Source organism: Meles meles, chromosome 1, assembly GCF_922984935.1.
Source record: "Meles meles chromosome 1, mMelMel3.1 paternal haplotype, whole genome shotgun sequence".
NCBI lineage: Eukaryota > Metazoa > Chordata > Mammalia > Carnivora > Mustelidae > Meles > Meles meles.
Genome location: NC_060066.1, coordinates 145113672 through 145129616, shown reverse-complemented (window position 1 = coordinate 145129616; position 15945 = coordinate 145113672). Strand labels below are relative to the sequence as shown.

Sequence of the window (15945 nt, the reverse complement as noted above, 5' to 3'; positions counted from 1 at the left end):
TAAAGAAACACCTGCCAGACCCAGATGGGGAATCCACCTACAGAGTGTAAGACCCCGGAACCGCTGCAAGGACCTCCGGAACAGAGTAAGTCAGAGGAACTATTCCAGAGGGATATGACAAAAAAATGTAACTCGGATCCTAGATAAAACAAGAGAAGAGACATTGAGCATCGGGGGAATGACTGATGAATTCAGAAGGGGTTCTGTAGCCTGGATGGTAGAGAGTTGTACCACGGTCTGTTTCCTGATTTGGTGGCACAATGATCGATTTTGTGTGTCAACATAACTGGGTTAAGGGGTGCACAGGCAGCTGGTAAAATATTCTCTGGGTGTGTCCCTGAGGGTGTTTCCAGAAGAGATTAGCACTTGAACTGATGAACTAACTAAAGAAGATCGCCCTCACCGATGTGAGTGGGTGCATCTTCTACTGAGAGCCTGAGTAGAACAAAAAAGAGGAAGAAGGTCGAATTTGCCCTGTCGCTTGAACTGGGAGACACACGTCCTGTCCTTGGACATCAGCGCTTCCAGTTCTCAGACCTTCAGACAGACTGAATGACATGACCTTCTTTCCCGGTTCTCCAGCTTACAGGTGGCACATTAAGGGGCTTCCCAGCCTCCATGACCCTATGAGCCAACTCCTTTAATAAGCATCTTCACACATTTCTCTCTATATATATCCTCTTGGTTCTGTTTCTTTGGAGAACCCTGACGAATCAAAATGCAATGGGGATATAGAAAAAGGTCTCATACTTATTTTCAGTTTAGTCTAGGGAAAAGGCCCCCATTCAAAGGACTAACCTATTAAACATCAACCAGGGCAGGAGGCAAATGTGTCAGTGAGTTCTACATCTGAACTCTTGTTTTGGCCTTCAACAACTAGTTACCCCCATGATCTTAACTTTGGATTTCTTTAGCTCTCTTTGGGGATCAAATGCCTCTGACTGACTCCCCTGCCCACCTTTGACTTATATGGTCTGACTCTATCTGGGGGCAGCTCCAGAATTTCTTTTTTTGTCGTTTAAAGATTTTTTTAAAGATTTTATTTATTTATTTGACAGAGAGAGATCACAAGTGAGCAGAGAGGCAGGCAGAGAGAGGAGGAAGCAGGCTCCCCGCTGAGCAGACAGCCCGATGTGGGGCTCGATCCCAGGATCCTGAGATCATGACCTGAGCTGAAGGCAGAGGCTTTAACCCACTGAGCCACACAGGTGCCCCCGTCGTTTAAAGATTTTTATGTATTTATTTGAGATAGAGAGCACAAGCGGGGAGGAGGGGCAGAGGAAGAGGAAATAGCAGACTCCGCACTGAGCAGGGAGCCTGACGCGGGGCTCCATCCCAGGATCATGACTTGAGCCAAAGACAGATGCTTAACTGACTGAGCCACCCAGGCACCCCTTTCTGTAGAGGAAGAGCTTTGGAGCCACCTATCTGTGAGGGGAGACCAGGGAAACCTTAAAGCTTTATTTACAAAGCAAGCCCACTGCTTTCGTTCAGACAGCACGTTTGTTCAGAGGGCCTTTGGATAAATTGGTGGCGTTTATGGAGGGGCTCAACTGCCCTCCAACACAGCCCTGCCACCTGCCAAGCCATCCCTGAGAAGACCACAGAATCTGCATGGGGCAAAGGTAAGGCCAGAGCTAACACCACCTCCAGCCTCATGTCCCAGAGAATAATAAAGTCACCCGGCTAACAGATGAGTAAGTAGGGGGCTGACTAACACCTTTAGGAAGGGCTGAAGCAGGCTGTACAGGGAAGGTTGTTTTCAGAGTGACACCCAGTCTAGCCCAGCCTAAGATGTATGAATGATTCGCATCTGAGGAGGGGAGGCAAGGTCTGTGATAGCTGGTGATGTCAGGGGTCAAGGCAAGGGAGGAGTTCAAGGCAAGAGGCAGACAGGACCGGAGGACAGGGGTCAGGTACCGCACAGGAAGGGTCAGCAGATAAAGATGGATGAGGAATAAGGAGAAGGACATCAGCCTGGGGAATGAAGAGAGATAGGTGCCACCCGGGAAACCAAAACCTTCCTCTCACTGGGCACTACTCTCCTGGCTCACCAGGAGAGCAACACATCTTTCAGACTCAAATTAAATAATTAGCTTAATTGTTTACAGCAGGGAAATGCACCATGTTGGTTTAGTGCTTTGCAGGGTGGGCCTTAAAGACCCAAGTTAGCAAGAAGGCACAGGCCAGGGAGGGTGGCATCAGGCAGTCCTATTCAATGTCCAGCAACTGCACAACCACGCTCTTCTGACTCACTGGCTGGTGAGCCGGCTGTGTTTTTGTCCACTAAGCAATGAGATGAGCAAACAGTACAGGTGATTCTACGAGGGAATTACAGTCTCTTTGGAACTCTGCCCTGTGCCTCCAATCACACAGGGTTAGGTCATCTCAGTCCTGAAACTTCTGTTCCTTGTGCATTCCACATAGGGCAGTTTCGCAACCTCAGGGAGGATTTCCTCCCTGAAGTCCGCTTCAACATGAGAGGGCAGGAGAGAGAGGTGTGGAGGGATGGCAGTTTAGCCCACCCAACACCCACACGGACACCCGACCACCCCCATGCAGCCTGCCTGGGGTGTCTCACAATGTTATGTAGTCCTCGCTGGGTGCAAAGCTCTTTCACACAGATGATTTCATGGAACCCCACAACACGCGCATGTAGGTAGAAAAGGAATTACTATCCCTGCCGTATAAATGGGAAAATGGATTCAAGGACAACAAGTGGTTTATTCAAGGTCACAAGAACTCACAAAGGCAGGGCTGGGGCTAGAACCCAGACCGCTGTACTCCAAGGGCCTCTCTAACTCAGCATTATAAAAGCACAAGGTCTCAGGGCTTCTGTGGACAGGGCCACACCCCTCTCCTCTACCTTCCTCATCCACGGTGGGACTAAGTCCCGGGGGACTCCTCCACGGCCATGCAGAATCCAGGATAAGCAACAAAGGACTAGCAAGGCCAAAGAAGAGGAGGCTCAGTCCCTGCAGGGGGGATGACGGAGGGAAGAGCAAAAGGGCCAGGAAACGGGGGAGAGCAAGCAAGCCAGGGATGGGCAACACCTCTAAGTCACCTCACCTACACCTTAGGGATCTACATTTGCACCTTGCCAGAACAACGTACATTTGCACCCATGTTTACAGAAATACCAATATTTTGAAGTTTATCTTGGAGGAAAAGATGGCAACCAGCATTTAATGAATACTTCCTGTATATCAGAGACTCTGCTAAGTGCTTTCTGTTCTAATCTTGGGAGGTGGATATAAGCTTCATTTTTACAGACAAGGAAATTAAGGCTTAGAGAAATGAAGCAAGGTCACAAAGCCTGGCCTGGAACAAAGGCTAGCCTGACTGTGAAGCCCTGCTCTTTTCCTTATACTGCATTAATAATGCCCTGAGCCTGGGCTCTGCCATTTAGAAGCTTGCAATCAGGCTTAACCACTCTGTTGGGTCTAATCACAGACAAGAAAGCATTCTGAAATAATGTATCCTCCAAGGGGAATGGCTAATAGGTAATTTGAGTTATAGTAATTCCCATTTGAGTTACAAGGATTCCCCTGCCCCAGCCCAAAGAAATAAGATGTTGGCCTTAAGTTATGGTACATTTCTGCCCGGCATCAAAAAGACGGAGAACTTGAGGGAGAAGCAGCCCACCCTGGGTCTGTATATATGACTTGGAGAGGGTGTGTCTTGGTTGCTGCCTGGCTACAATGCTGTGTGTGCATCTGTCCCCCTAAGTGTGTGTGTTTTGGAAAGATGAGAGAAAGCATGAGCACGTTGTAGACTCTCAAATAGGTTCAGAGGAACATACCCCCAAAAAGCAATCACATGTCTTAACTGTTTTCATTTCAGTCTTCATTTACAGGAAACATATGCAGATCTGTTCTATCAAACCTCCTGTAAAACAACCAGATACCTAAAATAGATCTGATTTAATATAAAGAGGCTGGTGTCAGTTTACACATTTGCCAGATTTAGGGAAGAAGATGTGTCATTTATAGTTAAATCAAAGCCAGAAATTTGGAACGCTAATGATAAAAAAGAAATTAAGAAGAATGTGCCCAAATGATCTACTTTCCTAGTCACATGGTAGTGACAATCAGTATCAGTTATGTCCAGATGGTTAAATGGCTAGATCGGACATGTCTAGTACATGATCTAGGTCCATACAGTCTCAAGGCACAGGAGACAACTCTGGAGGCTTATCTCAAGTACATCAACCTTGCTGGTAGGATTGTTTGCCACTCTTTTTAGAATGGTCTAGTTTGTTTAGACAAGCATGAGGTTAACAGAACCAAGGTTGTGTGTTTCTAATTATGACTTCCAATTGAAAAAAAAAAGGAAAATTCTATTTACTGGACTCAGACCACACAAATGTCTTAGGGGTTAGCAACTAGGGATTCTTCACTGGGAACTACAACCTCTCTCCTTAGCTACAGAAAAGTCCATGCACTGATGACATGTCACGCAGTATATGGACGGATAACCTATTGGTAAAGAAGGGGTCATCTGTCTGTAACTGCCATTTACTATATTCTCCGACTTAAACACCCACACGTAGGAACCGTGAGAAGCTAAGCGAACCTGAATTTCTAAAGTGACATTCCAAGACCAGGTAATACTCTGGGCAGCAAAGGGGTGAGGAGGGAGAAATGCCTTGCAAAGACAATAACAAATTACAGAGACACGTTTCGTGGAAATTACTCAGTTAAAAATCGCTTTTGAGGGCCATTTTAATGATTACCTTAATAAGACTAAATTGTTTCCAATATTCACCGTCACTACTCAAATTACAAGTTGAGAAACTTCTAAGCAATTCTGGGTCGTCGCAACTTGCTGCGGGAATGCAATAAAGTAACAATGCTACAGAACAAAGCACTTTTGTCTGTCGCTGGTGAGGGGGATCGCGGGCACATTCGCTCACTCACAAAGCACCACCCCCCACAGTGTTACCAGTTGGTTAATAATCTCTATTTCCGGAATCTTTATGCCTTGCACACTTCCATCTTTTTCCCGGATACACCACCGCACCGGGCGTAAATGGAGGCTGAAAAATGTGACATCCCTGGGCTCCGCCGGAGAATCTCAGTTAACCGCCGACAGGTGTTAAGGCCGAGCTCGGAAAAGCAGCACCTGGGCGAAAGCGGAGGGAGCCTGCGCCGCGCTCCCGGCGCCCTGCCCACCACACAGCACGCGCGGAGCAGCGCCGATCTGGCATCCCGGTGGCTTCTCGCGCCAAGGAAAACAGTGGGGGGAGGGCAACATGCGCCCCCCAGAGAGTCTCGTCCAGGTGCTCAGAGTGGGTTTGGCGTCCGCCGGGCCGCCAGGCAACTCTGGAGAGCCGCGGGTCCCGCCCAGCAGAGGTGCGCCCCAGCCTCTCCCCAAGCGCGCCCCGGCCCGCCCGGGCTCCGGGAACCCTCCCCGCGCCTGGCGCCCGCACTCACCGCTCACGCTCGCCCCCCGCCGAGCCCGGGAGCGGGGGCCCCTGCGGCTGCCGCATGCCCTCAGGCCGAGCGCGACGAGGCGACCGGGAGCCGGGCTCCGGCCGGGCGCACGGGGCAGTGGAGGACAAGGCGGACGGGCAGCGGCGCGCCTCCTATCCAGCGGCTTGTGACACGCCCGGAGCCCAAGGAAAGTTTGGCGGAGCTAGGGGTGGCGCCGAGGGGGCGGAGGGGCCGCATCCCCGCCCTGCCCCGCCCTGCTCCTGGCGTCCGAGCGTTCCCACAGGAGAGCGCCCCCCACCGGCGAGGCACGGATCCGTGCGCCCGGGCGCTCCCGTGGGTGCTGGCCTGTCTGGAACTGGTCCCCACGAGGGTGGCAGGCCCGGAGCAGGAGATGGCACCCACTAAAGGACCGTGAGCACCCACGGGGCTCACAGAGCCATACCTAGGAGCGCGGTATTAAAGCGCTGTCCCTCTCTCACTCTCCTGGGAGGGATGTGAAGTGGCTGCGGGTAAGTGCGGCCCAACCCTTCCAGGGGAGGCAGGCTCACTGCCAGGCTGAATGCTTGCTAAACCCTAAAGCTACCCCAGGGTGCAGGCAGCCCCCACAGGGCAAGCATATTCATGTGCTTCTGACCTGGAGCCTTCCTTGGGCATCTTTTTGTTGAAACAAGATATTAAAAAACAAACAAACAACAACAACACCCTTACAAGTTCTTGAGAGAGGCTGCTTAACCTCCTGGGGTAAATAGTTCCGGATACTTTGTTTTTCAAAGCTGAAATAGAAAGCCTCCGTTGACCCACCTTTGGTAAAGAAAAATGCAAAGGGAAACAATGTCTGTTCTCAAGACTTTGTTCTCTCTGAACTCTGCAAAGCAAAATGAAGTCACAGACATGCTAAAAGCTGGGACTTTCTGATAACCTCACAGAGAAAAATACAGTGAAGTGAGATCCTTCTTACTCACACTTCAAAACCTCAGGAAAGGCCAAGAGCCTGTGCCCAGAGGTCTGGCTGTAGCCCTTGGCCATTCATTCGTTCCTTGCTCATTCGATGTTGACAATAGGACCTCCTGTCAACTAAGAACCATATGCCAGGACATGGACTGTATGGTAACCTGCCCCCTACCATCCAAGAAATGGTGCTTTCTCTGAAGATACTATTGTAATGTTTTATTCCTTACGTGATGGACCTCATCCCAGAGAGCATGACATCCTGCTATACCTCCAGCTTTCACAGGGATATGGCTAAATCTTGAGTGACATGTGCAAATTTTCGTTGGTCCACCTGGGGGTTCAGAAAATTCCTATGGTGTCCTACAGATGAATGGTATAGGGAGTGCTACAATTTGCAGAGCTAGTGCTAAAGAAAGAGCATGTTTACTGGAACAAGGCAAAACGTGGCAGATGATATATGAGAAGAAGGTGAGGGGAGTGAACAGCTCAACTCCAACAGCTACAGTGCTGAGAAATTCGCAACCACCAGCACTCAGACACTGCTAATGTGTAGTATGTTGAGTAAGTTCTTGTAACTGTAAACGGGCAACTGTAAACAACGGTTAAAGCCTTCTTTTGCTGGAAATTTTTTCCAGGTTCCAAACAACTTACTAGCAAAGGCACTGGGGAAACATTATTGTGTTGTAACTTGGGAACTTCCTGAACTTGAGCATTGCAAAAGAGAACAGGGATTCTGTAAAGCCAAATGTGATTACCTTTAATATAGGAGTCCTGAACAAAGGAGAAAGGAGAAGGGAATGTGGTGAACTGGGTTACAAAAGGAAACAGACATTCCAGCTAGATGATTTTTTTAACTAATGTGGGTCAGAAGTGAGGGAAAAGCAAGAAAGTTAGCCAGAAAAGAAATGCGAGGGAAAGAGGCAGGGAGAACACCCAGCTTATAGACTTATGGGCAGGAGAGGACAAAGGGACAAGAGGCAAAGCAAAAGTAAAAAGAAAGATGTGGCCCCAAATTCTCATGTTTGAAAAGAAGCTTCTGGTGGGAGTATCCACCGGAACCTTCCTTAAGTCCTTATAGGTTCTGTGGTGTCTCACTTCTCTACCAAAATGTTTTTATTAGTAAAACTAAAGTTGGCATGAAAAATGACAAATGCCATGGTTGAGGGTATACTTAGATTTAGAGATCATTGGCTGGAAACTCATCCAAAACTTTTTCAACAAACATTTGCTGATGAGGTTCCTATGTCCTGAGTGTTGTGTTTTGTGTTCCTGGAGATACAAAAATTTATAACATTGTTTCTATAAGGGCAAGAAAGGGACATTTCACAGGGCTTGATGAAAGGAATTGTGATGGCTGAAGGAGCAATTTTAGCCTTGGAGAACCTTTGTCCACCAACATCTACTTAGCAAAGAATAAATGCTGCAAAATAAATATGTAAACAAATAAAACTAAAACCCAGTCTGACACGTATTACAGTGAGCGGCAACACAGGACTCAGGCACGTCATCTCTCCCTCTCAGGATTTATGGTAAGAGACTCATGTTCCTCTGCCCCCTACTTGTTTTGGACCTCTGATTGCATGAGCAGAAATTCATAGACTTATCATTCTCAGCTTTGGGAAGTCTGAGCTGAAACTGTTAAATTTTTGCTCCTCTGTACTAATTGGCAATGAAGATGCCTACGGCAGATGAATAGTGGGAGAAAGTAGAAGGGCACGAGGGATGTAAGTGGCATCTGAAATAACAGCTAGAAGATGCTGAGGATAGACTGAAGCAAAAAGGTAACTCTGTAGAACCCACAGGAAAAGAGAGATGGCATAAGCAAGATGATGGCCCCATAGAGTACCTCTCAACTGCATGTAGCTCGAAGTGGAAAGGAACAAAGTCACAGAAATATTCAACAAATACCAAAAAAAATAAAAAATCCACTCAAGCTCATTTAAATTGAGCAAACCGTCTCGTATGATGTATGTAAGTCATTCAAAAATTCTTCTTAGATACACATCTTATCACTTCTTAATTTCTGCATATTTTTATGCTTTAGATAAGAGTAACCAATTTTGAAAACAAAAGTCATGATGAGAATCTTGCTGTAGCAAAAATGAAAATACATTATAAAAGCATCACGAGTAGGTGCCCCTGGACTCAGATTTGAGCCTGTCATGCAAGCATAATTCACTTGCAAAAGCAGCCTGGTTTGGTTGATTAGATTAGATGGTGAATTTAATTAATAATTAAAACAATATGACAGTGGTACAAAGCTAGAGAGGACAAAACATTAGACCAGAATACCTATCCATCCCATATACAAATCATAGTAAGTATAGAAGAAGCTGACATCCTAAATCAGTAGGGAAGGGAAGGCCTATTCAGTCAATTGCCCTGCTATAATTCATTGACCTTTGGGGAGAAATAAGGTTAAACACTTATAAGAACAACTCTCATATGCATGAAAGTGTTAGTTTGTTTAAAAGGAGAAAGAACCATAAAACAAGCAGAAGCAAAGATTAATATTTATTTGATTTAAAGTTTGTAAAAAATAAAAAAAAATTGTGATGAACTTTTTATTAAAAAAGATTTTATTTATTTATTTGTCAGAGAGAGAGAACAGGTTGGGGGAGCATCAGGCAGAGGGAGAAGCAGGCTCCCCACCAAGCAAGGAGCCTGATGTGGGACTTGATCCCAGGACGCTGGGATCATGACCTGAGCTAAAGTCAGATGCTTAACCAACTGAGCCACCCAGGTGTCCCTGTGATGAACTTTTTTAAATATAAGAGGAAGGGAAAAAATCACAGAAGAAATTATTAACTAAGCTGATTGCATGCAAATTAGATGTTCCTACACATAATAAAAATAGTCCTGTAAATTTAAATTTTAGAAATCAAACTACAAACTCGGGGAAAGACCATTTGCCACATGTGATAGATGAAAGATTAACACCCTTCCTACCTTAGTTATTGAGAATCATGTAGAAAATGAAAAGATTAACATCAAAACAAAAATAAGGCAAGTATATGGGCAACTGGAAAAGAAGAAATACACATGACCAAAAATATATGAAGATAAATTTCAGCCACTCTAATAGTAAGACAAGTGGAAATGAAAATGGGAGACTACTTTTCACCTATCTGATGGCAAAGGTTTTTGATTACAGAGATTGCCAATACGAGCTAAGGTATAAGGGAAAAGGGTGACTTCTTGTGGTGTGGGTAGGAATTCAAATTAGGAAAACTTTTCTGGTGGACAATTTGCAATCGAGTGTCTTCCATTCATTCTCAGGAACACAGTTGTTTTTCACATTTTAGTGTCTCTAAATTGAGATGTGTTTTATGATCCCTGTCAGCCAGGCAGGGCTTGTGAGTTAGTTACCACCGGCTGCCTCTGTGCACCAGGTTTTGAAGACTGGATGTCAGCTGTTGGATGGAATCCTGGAGCAAAGAGTGGAAAACATTTTTAATATATGCTGCATCAAAATGCTTCCAAAGCATTCAGGCCGAGGACCACACTGGGTCAAAAAGTGATTTCAAAGAATGAGGAAGTTCAGGAATGAATACCTTAGCCAAGGTTTTTGCTTCTTCTTTCTGGGTACAAAAGAATAAAAGACAAGCTGTCCCCCCTGCAAGGTGCCTCAGTCCGTTAAGCATCTGCCTTCGGCTCAGCTCACTATCCCAGGGTCCTAGGGTTGAGCCTCACTTCGGGCTCCCTGCTCAGCAGAGAGCCCGCTTCTCCCTCTCCCTCTGCCTGACGCTCTTCCTACTGCTCTCTCTCTATCAAATAAATAAAATCTTAAAAAAAAAAACAATAAAATATAAGCTAATTGTATTTTGAAATACAATTTCAATAAAGAATTATTTCAATTATTGAAAGAGAGAGCTCTTTCAATAATTATAAAATAAAAGGTATAGTGTTAAGAAAGCACTGTGTTTAATTGGCATCATCTTCCTTTTTGGTATCACATAAAATAACAGTGCACGTCACAATTTATGAGACTTTGGGTATGATGCACTATGATATATTAAGAACCCATACCATTTGTTCATATTGTTTGATCCAGCAAATTCATATCTGGAAAGTTATCCAAAAGACAGAGGCATGCAGAAATTTTAGTACAAATATAAATATTTCAGTATTATTTATACAACTGAAATGTTAAAAACAACCTAAAAGTCTAACCTGAAATCTCAATAAGAAATTATCAAATAAATTAGCATACATTCATAGGACTGAATGGTATCTAGCCTTAATAATGATGTTCTCAAAGAATATATAATGAGTTAGGAAGATATTCCTCATTGCATATTAAATTTTGTCAATGTGTCTATTTTATTTGAATTTTCTTATTTTTGTTTTATTTAAGCAAAATTTGCATAACACGAAATGAAGCATTTTAAAGTGAATAAATAATTCAGTGGCATTTGGTACATTCATAGTGCTTCTATGTCCCCAAGCATGCCTGTCACCCTAAAAGGAAACCACATACCCACTGTATTTCATATTAAATTTTTATAAAAAGTAGAAAATGAAACTATTTAACTAAATCTGTTTTCTCTTGAAAACACGCTTGCCTACATAAAAGAAAAGCTATCCCTATATGTTAACTGTAGATATAAAGGGCAGGCCAGATTATGTACATTTTTATTTTTTACATATTTTGCTGTATTTTCAAAATGTTATGCCATGAGCATGTATAACTTTTGTAGCCCAAATGTTTTACAAATAATATTTTAAGTGGTAAATTCTTATAAATAAATAGTCCTGTGGATCACATACCTTTTCAAATATAGATAACTATGAATAAGGAAAGCATATCATCAAATTGTGATGGGAGGGTTTGTTCAATTTTATATGGTCCAAGAAACCAGATTCTAAGGGGGAAAGATTAATTTCTTGTTTTATGCATTTTCTGCTTGACTCCTTTTAGTGGGGATTCACTGGAATACTGATTTCTCATACCTGTGAGCTTGGCTAGTGAGCTACCACAGGCAAACACAGCACTTCTCAAAGGAAAGGTCCTAAGCAAAATCTAGGAGGCTAGCATTGCAATTGTAAGTCCTTTACCAAAATCCTTTACAATGAGCCTTGGAGACCAAGGCATGGGAAACGGTCATCCACCATCACCAGGGAAAAATGAGCTTTTTTCACTCAAGATAACAATGTCCCAAATCTCCCTTCCCCCAAGCAGACTTCATTTTCACAACCACTTCACTTTCTTTACAATTATGATGAAATTGCATTTAGAGATAACAATTGAGGTTTTCTTTGACTGCTTTTCCTTATTGCCCCTCTGACTCCTGATCATTCATTGTTCTTTGGAGCATTTAATAAAGGAGAACACAAAACAACATGTCTTTCAGAGAAAAAAAAACCTGAAAGAATAAAAGAAATCAGTTCTCAGCTCCTGGGTTCCTAAACAGATTTCCTTAAACTCATAGCACACACATGCACAAAATAAACACCAAAGTTTGTGCTTTGTAAAAAATGGGTTCTCTTGAGTTTCAAAGCCCTACATGCTGAAAGAAGCTTAATATAAACTTTTTTTTCTTTTCCCCCTAGAAACAGTCAACTAGAAGAAAACAGATGGGAGAACCAGACCACCCTCCCTGAAGACGAGATAAGGTTTCCTGCCTGGGGAGAAGAATTTGAGCTGGAGGAGAAGCAACACTGATAGCTCTGGGCGGAGGTTTCCGACCCCTCACCCCTCCTCAGGCGAAGTTGTCAGAGCAAAATAGGTGCTCCCTTGAGTTAGCAACCCAGCGATAATATGGTAGATTGTATTAATTAAAAATAAAAGCTGCCCCTCCCTGAAGGAGAATTATACCTCTCTGCTTATCCATATGACTTGCTTTGGCCAACAAAGTGTGAGCTGTACTATCCAACAGAAAGTTCTCTGTGTTCTCTTTTCCCCTGCCCTGGCATCAGCGGTGTCCTAGAGAGAGGCAGCTCCATCAGCCTGGATCCAGGAGGGAGGAGGTCATGGAGCAGCACCATGGCTGACCTGCATGACATCCAGGGAAGAAGTAGACCTTTGTCCTTCTAAGCAGCTGAGATTGGGGGGGGGGGGGGGCATTCATCACCGCAGCATAACCTAGCCTGTCCTGACCAACACAAGCACAGAGTCCTATGCCCTGCCGTCCATCTGAGACTTGGATAGGAAGCATTCATACATGCGTGCTCCATGTCACTGTGAGAGGGGAGCAGCGATACCAAAGTGGTGACATGGCATAGCTTAACACAAGAGGAACTGAATCCACTCTCTCTGAGTTCTCTGTGGGTCCCAGAGTGAGGCAGAACGGCACTGACGTTCGTGCCTCACAGAAAAGTACGTAAAGGGAAATACTGGCAGCAGATGCAACAGGGACAGACGTCAGTATGATTAGGAGAGGGGATCGTTTCTCAAAAGGATGTAGTGAAGCACGTTCTCATTACCTACCCGCTTCATCCCCGCTCCTGAACACTGCAAAGTCCATTCGGAACTTAGATCCCACAACAGGGAAAGAAATGGGAGGGACAGAAGCCTAAGGATAGATAAACTTCAATGACCAAGGCCACTGAATTGACCCGAGTTTACCTGGAAAGTAACAGGACATTACAGTAACAGTAACATTCAATTCTGTCAGTGATAGAAATAGGAGGTACAAGATAGAGTTTAGATGCACTTCTAGAAAAACAGTTGTATGTTTTCCTGCAAAGTTTGCAGCCTGAGAAATTTGTGTACACTACACCAGGATACTCTAAAAGGGCATCATGGAGGTTGCATATATTCCACAATGTGAAATGCTGAGGGTCCACTCAGACAAGGATGAAGCCATGTGTGGGCAATGGTAACCCCTTGTATAGTAGGCTAACTTCTCCCAAACCTGGTGCTCAAGCTATTGACTAGATATCTGCCTTACCTGAGTCAGGCTCCAAGAATCTGCTATTAGCAACACTTTCATCTGCACAAATATTTATTCTGGTAAACCTGATAGAGAAAAAGGAGAGAGTTGTAAATAATTTGTTAGAATTTTCTGCATTCTATGCACTAAACTTTTTCCCTTGTTTTGCAAAAGAAAGCTGTAATATGACATTAACATTCTTATATCTGAGATTGATTTATTCAATTGGATTTGATAAATACTGGCCAGATTAATATTTAATGTTCTTGTGTAATTTGAATAATACAATTGATTTGGACATGAATGCACTATAAAAACAATTTGAGCTGTTAACCTTTAGCCCATTTAAAATAGAGGATTGACTCGTTTAAAATGAAAGATCAAGAGCTAAGAAGTTTTGAGTCTTCTTTTTAATGTGATTAAGTTTGAAACTAGAAATACAATATAAAATACAGTATAAATTAAATGGGATTTTGTAATTTTACAAAAGAAACACTTTATAACAATTGTATCAATTAATTTTATACTTGGCTTTTCAATCATTAAATATTTTACTTACAAACAAGAAAATATCACGATAAATTATTTTGCTGTAAAAGAAGATTTTTTAGAAGATTCAAAATCTTAATTTTTTTATTACTGTGGTATGATTTACTTTCATTATATTGTATTATACTAGGAATATATTGTGTTATACTAGGAATGGATATAGTGGAGCCAAATAACAATGAGAGGGAAGTACAAATATTAGTATGGATAATGATGACTCATGTATGTAGGAATAAACATCAATTAAAAAGTACTAACACAAGGGTGCCTGGGTGGCTCAGTTGGTTAAGCATCTGCCTTTGGCTCAGGTCATGATCCCAGGGTCCAGGGATCAAGCCCCACATGGGGCTCCCTGGTCAACAGGAGGCACTTCTTCTTTCTCCCTCTCCTACTCCCCCTGCTTGTGTTCCTTCTCTCACTGTGTCTCTCTCTGTCAAATAAATAAATAAAATCTTTTAAAAAACATTTTTTAAAGTACTGAAAACCAAAAGAATAAAAATAAGACATGTTATAGAACTTTGTCATAGAAGATTGTATTAATTAAAGTATCTATAACTTCTAAGACTTGCTGTCAAGTTCAAAAACTTCAGTATGCTCCACCATAGTTATTAGTTAGACAGTCTTGCCCAGTTTCACTCAGTGTCTACAGCTATAAATGCAACAAAGTTAATTACCTCCAAATGTAGTGAGAATTAAAAAAAATAGTATATTGGAGCAATTTTTAAGATGAGTTTATTTTTAGGGAAAAAATAGTTATTTCATGATAATGAAAGTGTCATCATATAACAGACCTTCAAAATAAATAAAATAAAAATTAACATAACTAAAAGGAGCAATAGACAATATCCACAATTGACAAATCCAAAAGCAACAGACAAATCCACAGTCATAGTTGGACTTTTTCTATTTATAGAAAATAAATACTGTACTTTTTCTATTTATAAAATAATGTAAAATATTAAAAATCAGGTTATAGATGATTTGAACAACACTATCAACCAACTTGACCTTGACTTAATTGGCATTTATGAAGCATTATGGGTATAATGCTATATAATAGCACTGTAAAATACATATTTTTAAAGTATACATGTAACATCAGGAGATAGGCCATATTCTGAATCATAAAACAAGTTTCAGTAAATCTAAGAGAACTCAAATTATTCTCTGGCCAAAAGAGTAATAAATTAGAAGCCAAAACCAAAAAACCCCCAAATATCTGAAGACTAAGAAACATACCTAAAAATAACCTATGAATTAAAGAAGAAATCTCAGGGCACCTGAGTGGCTCAGTGGGTTAAAGCCTCTGCCTTTGGTTCAGGTCATGATCCCAGGGTCCTGGGATCGAGCCCTGCATCAGGCTCTCTGCTCAGCAGGGAGCCTGCTTCCTCCTCTCTCTCTGTCTGCCTCTCTGCCTACTTGTGACCTCTGTCTGTCAAATAAATAAATAAAATCCTTAAAAAAAACTTAAAAAAATAAAATAAAGAAGAAATCTCAAGAGAATTTAGAAAATATTTTGAATCGAATGATAATGAAAACATTACATATCAAAATTTAGGGGCTATTGGCCAAAGCAATAGTTAGAGGGATGTTTATAGCTTCTAATGCTTCTTTTTGAAAGAAATGGAGTTTAAAAATTAACATTCTAAGAAGCTAGAAAAAGAAGAGAAAATTAAACATAAAGTAGAGAAAGGAAATAATTTTTTAAAAATGGAAATAATGACATAGAAAACAAAACCAGAGAAAATAAAGGAAACTAAAAACTGAGCAGTTGAAAATATTAATATAACTGATAAGCCTATACTAGATTGGTCTAGGTAAGGAAGAAGACAGCCACAAATTAACAATATCAAGAATGAAAGAGGGACCTCACTCTCAATTGTACACATAACAAAAAGATAATAAAATAATATGAGAACAACTTTATGCTGACAAATTTGACAACTTATAAGAAGGAAGAATCCCTTAGGAAACAGGACTTACCAAACTGACAGAAAAGGCCATAGAAAATCGGTAGCATTATGCCTAGCAGAGAAATTGAAAATATAAATAAAAGCCTTCTCGCATAGAAAACAGCAGGTTCAGATAATTTCACTGGTCAATTTATCAAATATTTAAGAAGAAAATAGTATTGA

General features: G+C 42.3%; 1 protein-coding gene across 4 annotated transcripts in view; it reads right to left on the bottom strand.

The window, feature by feature from the left end:
• The window catches only part of LPAR3 (lysophosphatidic acid receptor 3), a 105508-nt gene that overhangs the window by 75920 nt on the left and 13643 nt on the right, over window positions 1-15945 (bottom strand). For 2 of the 4 annotated variants that reach the window (XM_045989732.1, XM_045989653.1), the window contains exon 3: window positions 13280-13347. In XM_045989732.1, the coding sequence (XP_045845688.1) occupies window positions 13280-13321 (42 nt within the window). In that variant the 5' untranslated portion in view covers window positions 13322-13347. Of the gene's footprint in view, window positions 1-5435; window positions 5579-13279; window positions 13348-14068; window positions 14115-15945 lie in introns of those variants that run through there. The other 2 variants (XM_045989823.1, XM_045989912.1) reach the window with 2 other exon arrangements.